This window comes from Malania oleifera, chromosome 12, assembly GCF_029873635.1.
Source record: "Malania oleifera isolate guangnan ecotype guangnan chromosome 12, ASM2987363v1, whole genome shotgun sequence".
NCBI classification, from domain to species: domain Eukaryota; kingdom Viridiplantae; phylum Streptophyta; class Magnoliopsida; order Santalales; family Ximeniaceae; genus Malania; species Malania oleifera.
In genome coordinates this window covers 6,119,691-6,134,789 of record NC_080428.1, presented here as the reverse complement: position 1 = coordinate 6,134,789, position 15,099 = coordinate 6,119,691, and the positions used below count along the sequence as shown (strand labels likewise).

Genomic DNA, 15,099 nt, shown 5'->3' with positions numbered 1-15,099 from the left:
ACTACATCTGTTACCATTATGTTAAGTTATCTGCTGTCGCTATTTGAAACCTTGGTGATCAACCGCCTATATAAACTCAAGGTATGCTCATTTCAAACCGAAGCTCACACACTCCCTATAATTGCATAAATATTAACAAGTCTTCTGATTTGGGGCATCAGGAAACCGCCCCTATGACAACCCTAGGCCTCCCAAGTGTCATTTTCTTGTGATTGTAGGAAAGGCAACGAAGTTGCCTCCAAGGATGGAGAACAGAGCCACAACAATTTTTTGCAGAATCAGAAACAAAGAAATATGCATTAAAGCAATTGGATATCAGCAGAAATGCAACAAATTTAAGTGTGAGAAGACAAAAATTCATAACTTGGCAAGCATCATCTTTTACTTGATTGTGACATTAGCTTACATGATAGGCTTTCGGCATCATCATCAGCCTCTGCACTAGGAGGCTTCTGGTCATTTCTTTTAAAGACCACCTTTCCATATTTATCAAACAACCCGTCAAACATGTCATCAGTATCTTCATTCACATTCTGCAAAGCATATCACTCCTATCACTGCTACAGCCTTCAAACCATAGAGATTTCATCAACGTAGCATAATATATAAAACAATATTCCAGCAAACATAGCAACAGGGAATTGATAATTGTAACCATATTCAATGGCAATGTATTAGATATCAGCTTTTAGGTTTAGGAATGAAAGTACTGGCTGAATTCTATTTAATAACATGATCATGGCAGAGTTGTCCTCGAGTGTAATTTTCATTCATTTCCTGCCTAGCATATATCTACAAAGAGATTTCATTAAATTTAGCTCATAGCTAAATGCTGACAAACTGGTTGGAGCTTTGGAAGTTAAAAACAAAAATCATTTATCCAATGGCATTTTATGGCAAAAAATATTCAATTATATATTGAAGCGTCGCTCATGAAAACCAAAACAGATCAAATACGACCAGAACTGAAGCTCACTTCAACCTACGAAATGATTTCATTTCACATTGGAAGTCCACATGTTCCTCCTAAACTATAAAAGTGCAAATGCAACCTCTCAATTCAAATCAAAGGGGAAAAAACCAAAAGCAAGACGGCCCTCTGGAATGCTCAATTGCCCCCTCTTAGTCAGGCATATGGAAAGAAAGTATCTAAAATATTTCCTACATAACTTCCAACAGAAAACTAATCTATATTTTCCTCAAGCAATTAATACTTCTGCATGGTGGTTCTACAATGAAAAAGGAATGTAAAATAGCAAACTCTGCAAAATTACCAATGACAGACATGGAAATAAAACAGGAGTGTTATAAACACATTAACATGCTCAATCAGACAACGGGAGCATATGGAACAAATAAATATGCTCCTTTAGACCTTCAAACAACTCAACTAAGCAATAATAGCACCCATTTTGGGGTTGCTGTGCATATCCTTCACTGTCCTTCAGCTTTACATAGAGGCATATCCACTAAATCATTCACAATCATGTGTTCCTCAATGCCTCAAGCCACATTCTTTCGCCTTTTTGCAACAGATACTTTTTCTGAGGCTACAATCGGTGGGAAAGATCTTCAAATGAGATACACGTTGCAAGTGTTCAACAACCACTTAGGAAACCCAATAACCAAGCATGGGCAATGCTTAAGTTAATGATTGATCAAATCAAAGAAAATAGATTGATCATTTGGGACCACTTGCAGAAAAGTGCTTTAAAAAAAAAAACTTAATTTAATTAGTGCTGATAAAAGTGTTGAACTGAAAAAGTGCTGAAAATTATAAGCATTGTTTGCTTGTGTCTGAAAAAGGTATTGATTACAAGTACTGAATAAATCAGTGGCATTTTTGGAAACTGACTTTATTGCAAATGTTATATAAATGTATGTTATTATATAAATAATATTGTTATATTTCATGAAATTTTCAACATAGAACTAACATTATGTGTAATAAAATATGATTTTAAAATTATGTTAACAATATTATTAAATAAATTAATATTTTACTGATTTATTCTAGTTAACATTTTAATTTTTTTTATTTAAGGGCATCCCTAGGTGTCACAAGCCAAGCTTGTTCAAGGCATTATGCTTGCCTGTGACCTTTGTCTTTATGTGCGTGGAATGGGTTACCATCATGTAAATTAATATGTTTTATTCTTTGAGTAGGTGTAAGACTTGGTGTAAAGGGGGAGGATGACTCCTCGAACAATTTGATGTTTCCTAGTGCCAGAGTTAATATAGCATATAAAGCTCTTTAGGGGAGGGTGAGTGTTCATCAGTCATGTAAAACTCGTTAGCATTGTTAATTGTGTTTAGCCTACTTGCCTCCTCACTAAACACACGCTGCTTACGAAGGTGTGTGTTAATGAATTGTGTTGCCTCAATGTTTACCGCTTGCTAGCCATTTGTTTTCATGAAATCCTCACTACTTCTGCCTACTTTACATTCAACTGTTGTGAATGTGTTATTGTGGTAAACCATGGTAATCTTTGACTGACTAGTTAAACAAGAGTGTTTTAACTAGTGTCGTATAGCCCTTGACAAGGTGTGAAATACTCCATCCATGACAATTGGTATCATCGCTTGGTTAATTGTTATGTGAATTTAGTTGCCTTTGTTGTGGGATTGTGTGAAATATTGGTAAGAGACTGTGCCAACCTATACTGAGAGAATCTAAGCACTAGAGGCGTAGGCTATTACAGCCAACAATGTGGCCATGGAGATGGCCAAGCTTGTTGAACGTGTTGATGCTTTGGAGGGATCACAAAAACAACAACATTGTTCTATGCTGAAAATGTCAAAAGACCTCCATCACATGGTGGAAACTTTGTAGGCTCAGATGACAGATCTAACTACAATGATGAACTTGATGGTTCTTGCTAAGGGAAACTTCAACACTACGTAGTATAGAGGAACCAAGGTGCTTGAACCCAAAACATTTGAGGGAGAATTTCTTATTTGATATGGAGCAATACTTTCATGCAATGAGGACAAACTCAAAACAAGTAAAAGTAACCACTGCGACAATGTACTTGGTGACACGAAGTTGTGGTGGCATACCAAGTACGATGAAATTAAGGATGGACGTTGTGTGGTTGATTGTTAGGCAGACTTGAAAAGAGAGCACAAAGCCCAATTCTTCCCTAAGAATGTTGACTACAATGTTCGATGCAAACTGAGAGACATTAAACACAATGGGTCAATTAGGGAGTATGTGAGCAGTTTTTTACTTCGATGTTGGATATCTAGGACATGTCAAAGAAAGACAAGTTGTTCTATTTTCTTGAGGGGTCAAAACCGTAGGCAAGGAGAGAACTTCATCAACAAAGAGTTCAAGACTTGCCTACCATACAAGCTATCGCAGAACGCTTGACTAACTATGCTAGAGAGAGTTCCATAACATCCAAAGAGTCACGAAAGTGGAAATAGTAGAAAGCCTTTAAAGAAGGACAAACCCAAAAGAGGAAGCTAACATCAAGGCATCAAGTTCAAAGGAAGCTTCATCATCTTGATCATTCAACACACCCTATGGTAAAGGTAAGATAACATGGTTCTTATGTTGAGACCCTCATAGAGTTGCTGAGTGCCTTCACAACTCATCATGCCTTGCAAGCTTCCATTGGAGAGGGAGCACTACAAAATGATGAGGATAAGAAGGAAACCCTAACAATGGGTGCAATGCGGTTAGTCCACATGTTGGAGAGATGGACAAAATAGACAAAAAGTTGCCTAGACTAAAGGTTTAATATTTGTGGATCTATGGATCAATGGGAAGAGCACCCGTGTTATGGTTTATACTGGGGCTACTCATAACTTTGTTTCACAGTGAAAAGTGCAAATACTCAACTTATCCTTAGAAAAGGATTCAAGACGTATGAAAGCAATTAACTCCACAGCTCAGCCTACTGGAGTAGCCAAGCAAGTGATTGTGAAGCTTAGATAGTGGGCAAGACATGTGAATTTCACAGTTGGACCATTGGATGATTTCCAAGTGATCCTAGGAATGGAATTCTTGAGGGAGATTACGGTTGTGTTGAAGTTGTTTACCAATTCCTTTTTTCTAATGGGAGACTACCTTTGCGTGGTGCAAGCTGCTGCGAGGAAAGAAGATGATGAGAAGTTACTTTCTACCATGCAACTTAAGAAAAGATTAAGGAGTGAACAAACATATCTTGCCACGTTATTGGCAAATGAAGAGGTAGGCCAAGAGCAGGTGCCTACCACCATCCAAGCTGTGTTAGACAAGTATAAAGTTGTGATGCCACACAAGCTACCTCACAACTTGCCTGCACAATAGGATGTTGAGCATGAGATCAAGTTGTTATCAAGAGTGAAGCCACCTGCTAAAGTGCCATATTGAATGGCACCTCTAGAGTCAGCAAAGTTAAGGAAACAACTTGATGAGTTATTGGAAGCGAGCTATATGCGTCCTTCCAAAGCACTATTTGGAGCATCGATGTTGTTTCAAAGGAAACATGATGGTAGCCGCGCACTCAACAAGTTGACTGTATGCAACAAGTACCCTACTCCACTAATTGTTGATTTGTTTGATCAGCTAAATCATGCAAAGTACTTCACCAATCTTGACTTGAGGTCAGGCTACTATTAGGTGAGGATAGCATATGGGGATGTACCGAAAATAACCTGTGTAACACAATATGGGACATATGAGTTCTTGATGATGTCATTCAAGTTAATAAATGTGCCAATGACACTCTGCACCTTAATGAACCAGGTATTCCATGAGTACCTTGACAAGTTTGTTATGGTATACCTAGATGACATTATTGTTTACAGTTCCACTCTAGGGGAACATAAAGAGCATCAACAGAAGGCGTTCAACAAGCTGAAGGAGAATAGTATGCATGCGAAGAGAGAGAAGTGCTCTTTCATTCAACGAAGCATAAAATTCTTTAGATATGTGATCGAGCAAGGTCATATTCATATGGATATGGAGAAGGTGAGAGCTATACAAGATTGAGAGATCCTAATGGTCAACTAGACAGAGAAGTGTCAGGGAGGAAGGATGTCATGATCCGAGATCCGGTATTTGCTCTTCCAAACATCATGAAACCCTTCAAGGTACAGACAAATTCATCAAACTATGCCCTTGGAGGAGTCTTGTTACAAGATGGGCATCCTGTTGCGTGCAAAAGCCCAAAGCTTAGTGAAGTATAGCAAAAGTACATAGCTCAAGAGAAGAAAATGCTAATGGTGATACATTGTCTTCGCATGTGGCGGCACTAACTACTTGGTTTAAAGTTTGTGGTGGAAACAAATAACTCAGTTATCAGTCACTTCTTTACACAGCCAAAGTTATCACTCAAGTAGGCATGTTGGCAAGAATTCCTGGCAGAGCCTAATTTCTTATTTGAGCACAAGGCAGGGCGAATGAACCAAGTTGCAGATGCACTAAGCAAGAAGCCTGAGCTTGCAGTCTTACAAATGGTAACTTACTTGACAGTAAGGTTACCATGACAATGCAGGAGTGCATTGAGAACATTTCCAAAGATTCAATTGCCCAAAACCTCATAAAGTTAATAGGAGAAAGCAAAGCATGCTAGTTCTAATTAGAAGAAGAATTGTTGATAACACATGGTAATCGGCTCTTTGTGCCTCAAGCTAGAGCTTTGAGGAAGACACTGTTGAGAGAGTGTCATAACACCATGACCGTACGTCATCTAGGATGGAGTCATGCTTTGGCACTATTAAAGCAGAGGTGTTACTAGCCACAAATGCGCCATGACCAGACCATGGGAGATGCAAGGTATATACTTGTGGTTATAGACAGGTTTTTAAAATGTGGTACTTTCATGCCCACACTAAAGTATTGATCAGCGGAGGATACAACACAATTGTTTCTCAAACACATTCTGAAATATTAGGGTATTCCCCAAGATATTATTTGACCAAGCCACAAGATTCACTAACAACTTGTGGAAAGAACTCTTCAAAATCCATGATTCACAACTTGACATCTCTTCGAGTTACCACCCGCAGACAGATGGATAGACAGAGAGATTCAACGAGCTACCAGATGAGTACTTGCGCCATTTCGTCACTGCCAATCAAAAGAATTGGGTGTAGCTACTTGATGTGGCTCAATTCTGTTTCAGCGCCCAAAAGAGCTTAACAGCCAAAAATAGTCCTTTTGAGCTTATTATAGGTCAGCAGTCATCGTTACCTCACACAATGGATGCGCCATACAGAGGAAAGAGTCCAAGAGCATACATCTTCACCAAAGAATGAAGATAGAATGCAAAGATCACCCAAGGTTACCTAGAGAAAGCTTCCAGGTGGATGAAGATGTGAGCAAATCAAGGAAGAAGACCGTTACACTTCAACGTGGGTGACTTGGTGCTAAAGCTCCATCCTGAACAGATTAGGTCACTACGGGATCGAGATAGGAGACTACTTTGCAAATATGACTAAGTAGTCCCCATATTGGCTAAAGCTGAGAAGGCCTCTTACAAGGTTGATACTCCGATTTGGATGAAAGTGCATCATGTGTTTCATGTCAATTGCCTCAAGCAATTCAATGTCGATACTTAAGATCCAAGTAGAAGTCAATCAACCAGAGCTCCACTAAAGACAGTGCAACCGGACAGAAGAGAAGTTGAAGCCATCCAATCAAACAAAGAATTCACATCATCAAGGAAAAAGTAGAAAAGTTCTTCATGAAGTGGAAAGGCCTTGAAGACGTAGAAATCAGTTGGATTTCACTGAAGACATATAACCATTCTTGGACACTTCGAAAAGTACCAAACGTCAAAGTCTTCAAGGACATCAACCGTATAAGTGGGGAAGAATGTCATGAGCTCATTCAGGGCGTTATGCTTGCCTATTACCACTCTTCCTTGTGCATTGGATGGGCTAACATCATGTAAACACTATTATAGGTTTTATGTTTTGAGTAGGTGTAAGACTTAGTTTAAAAAGGGAGTATAACTCCTTGAACAATTTGATGTTTCTTAGTGTCAAAGTTAAAATAGCATATAAAGCTCTTAAGGGGAGGGTGCATGTTCCTCAATCTTGTAAAACTCACTAGAATTTGTTAACCGTGTTTACCCTACTTGCCTCCCTCGCTAAACAAATGTAGGTGTTGTTAATGAATTACATTGCTTCAATGTTTACTGCTTGTTTGCCATTTGTTTTCATAAATTTCTTACTGCTTCCATAGGTGTCACGGACCAAATATTTCACACCTTGTGAAGGACCATGTAGGCACTAGCTAAAGCACTCTTGCTTGACTAGTCAGTCTTACCACTGTTTACCACAAGAACATATTCACAATTGTTGAATGAAAGTAAGTGAAAACAATAGGCAATTCATGAATGCAAATAGCAAGCAAGCAGTGACCATTGAAGCAACGTAATTTATTAACACCATCTCTGTAAGCAACGCATGTTTACGAGGGAGGCAAGTAGGTTGAACACGTTTACAAAAGCTAGTGAGTTTTACAAGACTCGTGAACACTCACCCTCTCCCAAAGAGCTTTATATGCTATTTTAGCTCTAGCACAAGGAAATATCAAATTGCCTGAAGAGTTATACTCCCACTTTACACTAAGACATCAACACACTCAAAGCATAAAACCTATATTAGCATAAGATGATGGTATCCCATCCCACACACACAAGGCAAACAGTTACAAAAAAGCATAATAACCTGAACAAGCTTGGCTCATGACATTCTCCCCCACTTGGTTGACATCCTTATAGACTTTGACGCTAGGTACTCTTCAACTTTGTCCACAAATAGTTGCAAATCTTCCACTAAAATCCTGGCTATTTCTTCGTCACCAAGGCCTTCCCACTTCACTAAAAACTCATGCCACTTCTTCCTTGATTATGTGAACTCTCTGTTTGCTAGATGACTTCAACTTGTCTTTTGTTAGGTTGTGTTGTCTTCAATGGTGCTCTAGTTGACTAACTTCTACTTGGGTCTTCAGTTTTGGCGTTGAATTGCTTGAGGCAACTAACATGAAACACAAGAAACACTTTCACCCAAGCTACAGGATCATCCTTGTAAGAGGTCTTCCCGACTTTAGCCAAGATGGGGAATAGTACATCATATTTGCGTAGTGTCCTATCATAACTTCATAGTGACCAAATCTATTTAGGAGCTTGAATAGCACCAAGTCACCCACGTTGAAGTGCAATAGTCTTCTCCCTTGATCTGCCCACTTCTTCATCCGCTTGGAAGCTTTCTCTAGGTAAGCTCAAGAAAACTTTACATTCTATCTCCATTCTTTGGTGAAAAAGTAAGCAAGACTCTTTCCTCTATATGACTCATCCACTATGTGAGATAACAATGGTTGCTAGCTTGTAACAAGTTCCAAAGGACTTTGTTGGTTGTTGAGCTCTTTTGGGTTGAAACAGAACTGAACCACATCAAGCAGCTACACCCAATTCTTCTGATTGGTGGTGGTGGTGCAAGTACTCCTCTGGTAGCCCGTTAAATCTCTCTGTCTATCCATTTGTCTACAGGTGGTAACTCGAAAAGATGTCAAGATATGACTCAAGGATTCTAAAAAGTTCAATCTCAAAGTTGTCAATGAATATTGCGTCTCGGTCATTGATAATATTTTGGGGAACACCCAGATATTTCACAATGTATTTGAAAAACAATTGTGCTATCTTCTCTATCGAACAATAGTTTAGTGCAAACATGAAAGTACCGTAGTTTGAAAACCTATCTATAACGACAAGTATAGATCTTCCATCTCCCACTTTGGGCAAGTTGGTGATGAAGTCCAATGAGACACTCTTCCACGGTCTAGTAAGTACTAGAAGGGGCTTTAGCAGCCCTAGAATCTTCTTCAACTCCACCTTGCCTTAATTACAAGTGAGATAAGTTTAGGCGTACTCGACCACATCAAGATGTATTTGTAGCCAGTAATACCTCTGCTTCAATAATGCCAAAGTGGGATGCCATCCTTGATGACCTGCCCACATGATGTCACGACACTCTCTTAACAGTGTCTTCCTCAAATCTCCAGCTCGAGGCACAAACAGTTGATTACCATGTATCATTAGCAAGTTGTCTTCTAAACAGAATTGGCATGCTTCGCCTCTTACACCAACTTCATAAGGTTGTGGGCAACTGGATCTTTGGCAAGGTTGTCCTTATTACACCCCCCCTGGCATTGTCATGGTAACCTTACTTACTGTCAAGTGTGTTACCATTTGTAAGGTTGCAAACTCGACCTTCCTGCTTAGTGAATGTATGACTTGGTCCATTTGGCCTTCCTTGTGCTCAAATAAGAAATCATATCCCACCAAAAAATCTTGCCAACAGGCCTGCTTCGATGATAACTTTGGCTACGACTAGCAGTCAAGTTATCTGTTTTCGCCACAAACTTCTACCCAAATAGGTAATTTCGCCATACGCAAAGGCAATGTATCACTGCTAGCATTTACTTCTCTTGAGTTGTGTACTTCCACTCTAATTCACTTAGCTTTCGGATCTTGTACGCAACAAGATGCCCATCCTATAACACGACTCCCCCACGAGCATAGTCTGATGCATCTGTCTATACCTCAACGTGTTTCATGATGTCCAAAAAAAGCAAGTATCGGATCTTTCATTATGGTCCCTTTCCAGTTGCCAACAACTCCCTAGCACTTCTCTCTGCCCAATTCCACCTATGACACTTCTTCAGCAATTCTGTCAAAGGAGCAGTTCTCCTCGAGTACCCCTCCACAAAACTTCTGCAATCGTTGGCAAGTCCATTAAAGGAGCACAGCTCCTTCATGGTCATTAGGATCTTCCAACCTTGAATAGCTCTTACCTTCTCCATATCCATTCAAATATGACTTTACACGATCACATGACCAAGGAATTGGATGCTCTTCTGATTGAAAGAGCAATTCTCTTTATTCACATAAAGATTGTTCTCCTTCAGCCTATTGAACACCGTCCATAGATGCTTTTTATGTTCCACTAGAGTTGATTTATAGACAACAACGTCATGTAGGTATACCACGACAAACTTGTTGAGGTACTTATGAACAAGGTCTTAAATTTCGATTTCGAATCAAATTTCGAAGCTCCAAAAGTACGAAAATTTCGATTTCGATTTGAAAAAATAAAGGAAACTAGTAGTAAAACATGGAATTCTTTGTGAAACTTTAGAAATGGTTAACAAATATAATAATATATGTTTTAAGACTAATATATTACAAATTAAATACATCTATATTTTGTATAGGGTGGCAAAGTTTTAAAATAGTATTTGTATCAAACATGTTTGTAAGATAATGTACATTAAACATATTCAGTTAATGCAAATGAAATTCATAATTCATTTAAATATTATTTATTATACAAATATTGATAATTTAGACATGAATGGTTAAATAAAATATTACTATAAGTTTATTTTTTCATATAATTTCAAAAGCACTTGTGGTAACCTTTTGTTTCAATAAAATAAATTAAAAGAGAAATTTCACTTCACTCTTGAACCTCTTGTTTGAATTTCAACAAAATTTCATTGTGTAGTTAAAATTTCGACAAATTTCGCTAAAATTTAGAGGTTTCGATAAATTTCGGATGATTCATTGAGATTTCAACAGAAATTATGCAAGACGGAAATCGACTGCCATTTCAATTTTGAGGGGGATGGAAATCGGAAATTTCGACAACGGAAATTTCGACAATTTCGTGGAAATTTAAGACCATGCTTATGAATACCTAGTTCATCAAGGTGCAAAATGTCACTGGTGCATTCGTCAACCTAAATGGCATCACCAAGAATTTATATCCCCTATACCATGTTACACAAGTCGTCTTCACTACATCCCCATTTGCTATCCTCACCTAATAACAGTTTGACCACAATTCAAGTTTTGTAAGTACTTTGCATTACTTAGCTTAACAAACAAATCATCTATCAGTGGAATGGGATACTTACTGTGCACAAGCACCTTGTCGAATGGGTAGTATACACACATCCACATGCTCCCATCATGTTTCCTTTGAAACAACACTGGTGCTCTAAACAGCGCTTTGGAAGGATATACACAGTCTATTTCCTATAATACATCTAGTTGTTTCTTTAACTTTGCTAACTCTAGACGCAACATCTAATATGGCCCTTTAGCAAGCAGCTTCACCCGTGGTAACAACTCAAATTCAAGCTCCACACCTTGTCGTGGAGGCAAGTCATGAAGTAACTTGTCTAGCATCACAACTTCGTACTCATCCAACACAACTTGGATGGTAGTAGGCACCCACTCTTGGCCTACGCCTTCATCTATCACCAACATGGCAAGATATGCCTATTCACCCCCTCTTCAATCCTTTCTTAAGTTGTACGAGAAAAAGGAACCTCTCATCATCTCCTTTCTTCGCAACAGCTTGCACCATGCAAAGATGGTCTCCTATCAAACAAAGGGAACTAACAAACAACATTGTTATCGGCTTAGTCTCCCTCAAGAATTCCATTCCAAGGAACACTTGGAAATCATCCAATGCATACCTCTGAAATTCACATGTCCTACCCATTATCTTAGCTTCACATTGACTTGCTTGGCTACTACCAAAGTAAACTGAGCAGCGTAGTTTGCCGCTTTCATACATATTGAATCTTCCTCTAAGGTCAAGTTGAGTTGCACTTTTGCTAATGAAAAAAAAATTATGAGCAATCCTGGTATCCACCATAGCACAGGTGCTCTTCCCATTGACTTGTAAGTCTACAAACATTAACCCTTTCACTTGGGTAACTTGTGTCTCTTTTTTCTACCTCTCCAATGCACAGAGTAATTGCATTGCACCCATCCTCGGGGTTTCCTCTTCATCCTCATCATCTTGTAGTGCCCCCCCCCCCCCCCCCAACAGTGGAAGCTTGTAAGGCATTGGGTGATGACTTGTGACGGCAATCAGCAACCCTGTGAGGGTCTCAACATAAGAAGCATGTCATGTTATCCTTACCATTAGGTGTGTTGAACAATCGAGACGAAGAAACTTCTTTTGAAATTGATGCCTTGGTCTTGGCTCCCCTCTTTCGGATTTGCCCTTTTTGAAAGACTTTCTAACCACTCACACCACTCTCTTTGGATGTTATGGAACTCTCTCCAATGTGGTCAGACAAGCGTTCTACGACAACTTGTGAAGGTGGCAAGTCTTGAACTCTTTATCGACAAAGTTTCATCCATGCCCATGGTTTCAACCCCTTACGAAAATGAACTTGTCTTCCTTTGACATGTCCCAGATATCCAACATCAAAGCAAAAAACAGTTTCACATACTCCCTAATTGAACCACGGTGCTTAAGGTATCGCAATTTACATCAAGCATTGTACTCAACATTCTCAGGAAAGAATTGTACTTTGAGCTCTATCTTCAAGTCTACCAAAAATGGACTACACAGCATACATTCTCAATTCATTGTACTTGGTATGCCACCATATCTTAGCACCACCAAGCACATTGTTGCAATGATTACTTTCACTTATTCTGAGTCAATCCTCATTGCACAAGAGTATTAATCCATGTCATATAAGAATCTAACTCCTCGGTATCACGAGCACCCCCAAGGAATCTGGGTTCTAGCAACTTTGTTCCTCTATACTCCATAGCAGTAGAGTTTCCCACAACAAGAACAATCAAGTTCATCTTAGCAATCAGCTCCACAATCTAAGCCTTTAAAGTTCCTACCATCGTATAGAGGTCCTCTAACATCTCCCACATAGAACCCTATTAACTTTTGTAATCCTTCTAACGCATCAAAACATTCAGCAAGTTTGACCATCTCCATCGCCACATTGTTAATTGTATCAGCCCGCATCTCTAGCGCTTCGATTCTCTCAGTATTGGTTAGCATGATTTCTAACCAATTCTTAACACAATCCCACAACAAAGAGAACCGAATTCACATAACAATTAACCAAGCATTGATATCAACTATCGCAGACCGAATATTTCATACCTCAGCACTATCTAAAGCACTTCTACTCAACTGGCCAGCGACCTATTGTCACAGTTTACCACAAGAACACATCCACAACAGCTGAATGAAAAGTAGGCGGAAGCAGTAAGCAATTCATGAAAGCAAATGGCAAGCAAACGATAAACATTGAAGCAACATAATTCATTAACATCTTCGTAAAAAATGCATGTTTAGTATGGGAGGCAAGTAGGCTAAACACATTTACAAAAGCTAGTGAGCTTTACAAGACTGATGAACACTCAAACTCCCTTAAAGAGTATTATATGCTATGTTAGCTCTAGCACTAGAAAACATCAAATTGTCTGAGGAGTCATACTCCCACTTTATTCTAAGACATCAACACACTCAAAGCATAAAATCTATACTAGTATTTACGTAATGGTAATCCATCCCATGCACACAAGATAAGTGGTCACAAGTAAGCATAATGCCCTGAACAAGCTTGGCTAATGACACCAAGTCACAAGGCTCCCTACTTTGCAAAAATAGAGGGAGGGTCGTCTCAATGTATGCAGTCTTTTCCTTACTTTTGTGGAGAGGTTGTTTCATTGAACTCAAGTCCATAACTAAGAATATTTTTTACTTAATAGTATAATTAATTTTTAGTTAACAATAATTAATATCTATGTTAATTAAGACCTTTAATATTTTCTATTAAATAAAATTATTATTATTATTTTCTAATTACTACATAATATTATTACTAATTTCTATTTAACCTAAACATTATTGGTATTTAAAAAAAAAATGAATCTCAACGGTGCTTCTTCTTCACTTCCCCAATACATCCCCAACCCAAAATCGCACAACCAAAATGCATCCCACAAATAGGGTCCTGTCAAACAGCACCTTATCCTTAATTTCAATGCACCCCAACCCAAAAATGCCTGTAGTAATGACAAAGGGAGAAAGAAGAGTAGGGGACAACGGTGGCGTGAGGCGAAGGTTAGCATTCGGCAACAGTGGTGGCAAAGGAGGCTGGCAATGGTGGCAGCATAAGAGAAGGCAATGGCAGCAGAGGCACAAGCAAAGTGCACAGTGATGAGGGAGAGAGGAAGAAAGAAAGAGAGGGAAAAGAGGTTTTTAGAATTACAAAATTGCCATTAAACGCCATAGAAATTATCATTATGCCACCACCTCTTTACAATGTTATTTATATAAGTGGCCAAAAAGTTTCTTCATTGCATCTTGAAAATCACTTTTCTTCTTCTTAATAAGTGCTTCTATCGTACCTCTTTTTTCTTCAAGCACTTCTTTTGGTGCAAGCCAAACACCACTATTTTATAAAGGTACTTATTGTAAGTGATAAGTGTTATAAGCACTTCTTTTAAGGGGAATGAGAAGAAAGAAATAGAAGTTGTAGATTTTATTGGAACATTTGAGGACAAACAAAATTAATCAATGACAATGGACAGAGGCCTATAAATGTAGGAAACAGCAACTCAATCAGGTTAAGAATAGATAAGATCAATCCCATACGGCTCAATCAGGAAACAGCAACATTTCTTGTTCCCACAGCTTTAAAGAATTGATTTAATTATAAACAAGCAAAAGAAGCAGTGTTCCATGGTGAGGTGGAATTTAGAAAGTGGAATGAGAAGAAAGAAATAGAAGTTGTAGATCTTATTGGAACATTTGAGGACAAACAAAATTAATCAATGACAATGGACTGAGGCCTATAAATGTAGGAAACAGCAACTCAATCAGGTTAAGAATAGATAAGATCAATCCCATATGGCTCATATTTTACCTTTCTCACTACATACAAAAATATAGAAAGATACATGGAAAGAACATTGAAAAATTAGGAGTATGAGGAGGGACATAAAAAACAACCATGTGAAAAGTCGAATATAGTTAGAGCTGTTTTATTTTGTTCTCGACACAGCTTTAATTTAGAACTTTGTTACTAATTAAATAATCTGACAAATATTGTTACTTTATGGCATCTTAGTTTATTATCCATAAAATTTCATCCTTTGGCTTTTAAGTTATCTTAAAAATCTAGGGTTTTGCATTACTGTGCAGAGCAGAAACATTCAGCTTTTAATTGATGTAGGACATAAACCTGATGAAAAGTTGCTGTTCATGCACTGTACATATTGTGGCAGCAAGCGCCCTTCAAGTTTTTGCCGGTATTTGGTT

General features: G+C 38.4%; 1 protein-coding gene across 3 annotated transcripts in view; it reads right to left on the bottom strand.

Moving 5' to 3' along the window:
• LOC131143791 (protein Iojap, chloroplastic) overlaps positions 1 to 15,099 on the bottom strand; it is a 62,376-nt gene that overhangs the window by 38,983 nt on the left and 8,294 nt on the right. For all 3 annotated transcript variants that reach the window (XM_058092129.1, XM_058092130.1, XM_058092131.1), the window contains exon 2: positions 407 to 533. In XM_058092129.1, the coding sequence (XP_057948112.1) occupies positions 407 to 533 (127 nt within the window). The remainder of the gene's footprint in view (positions 1 to 406; positions 534 to 15,099) is intronic.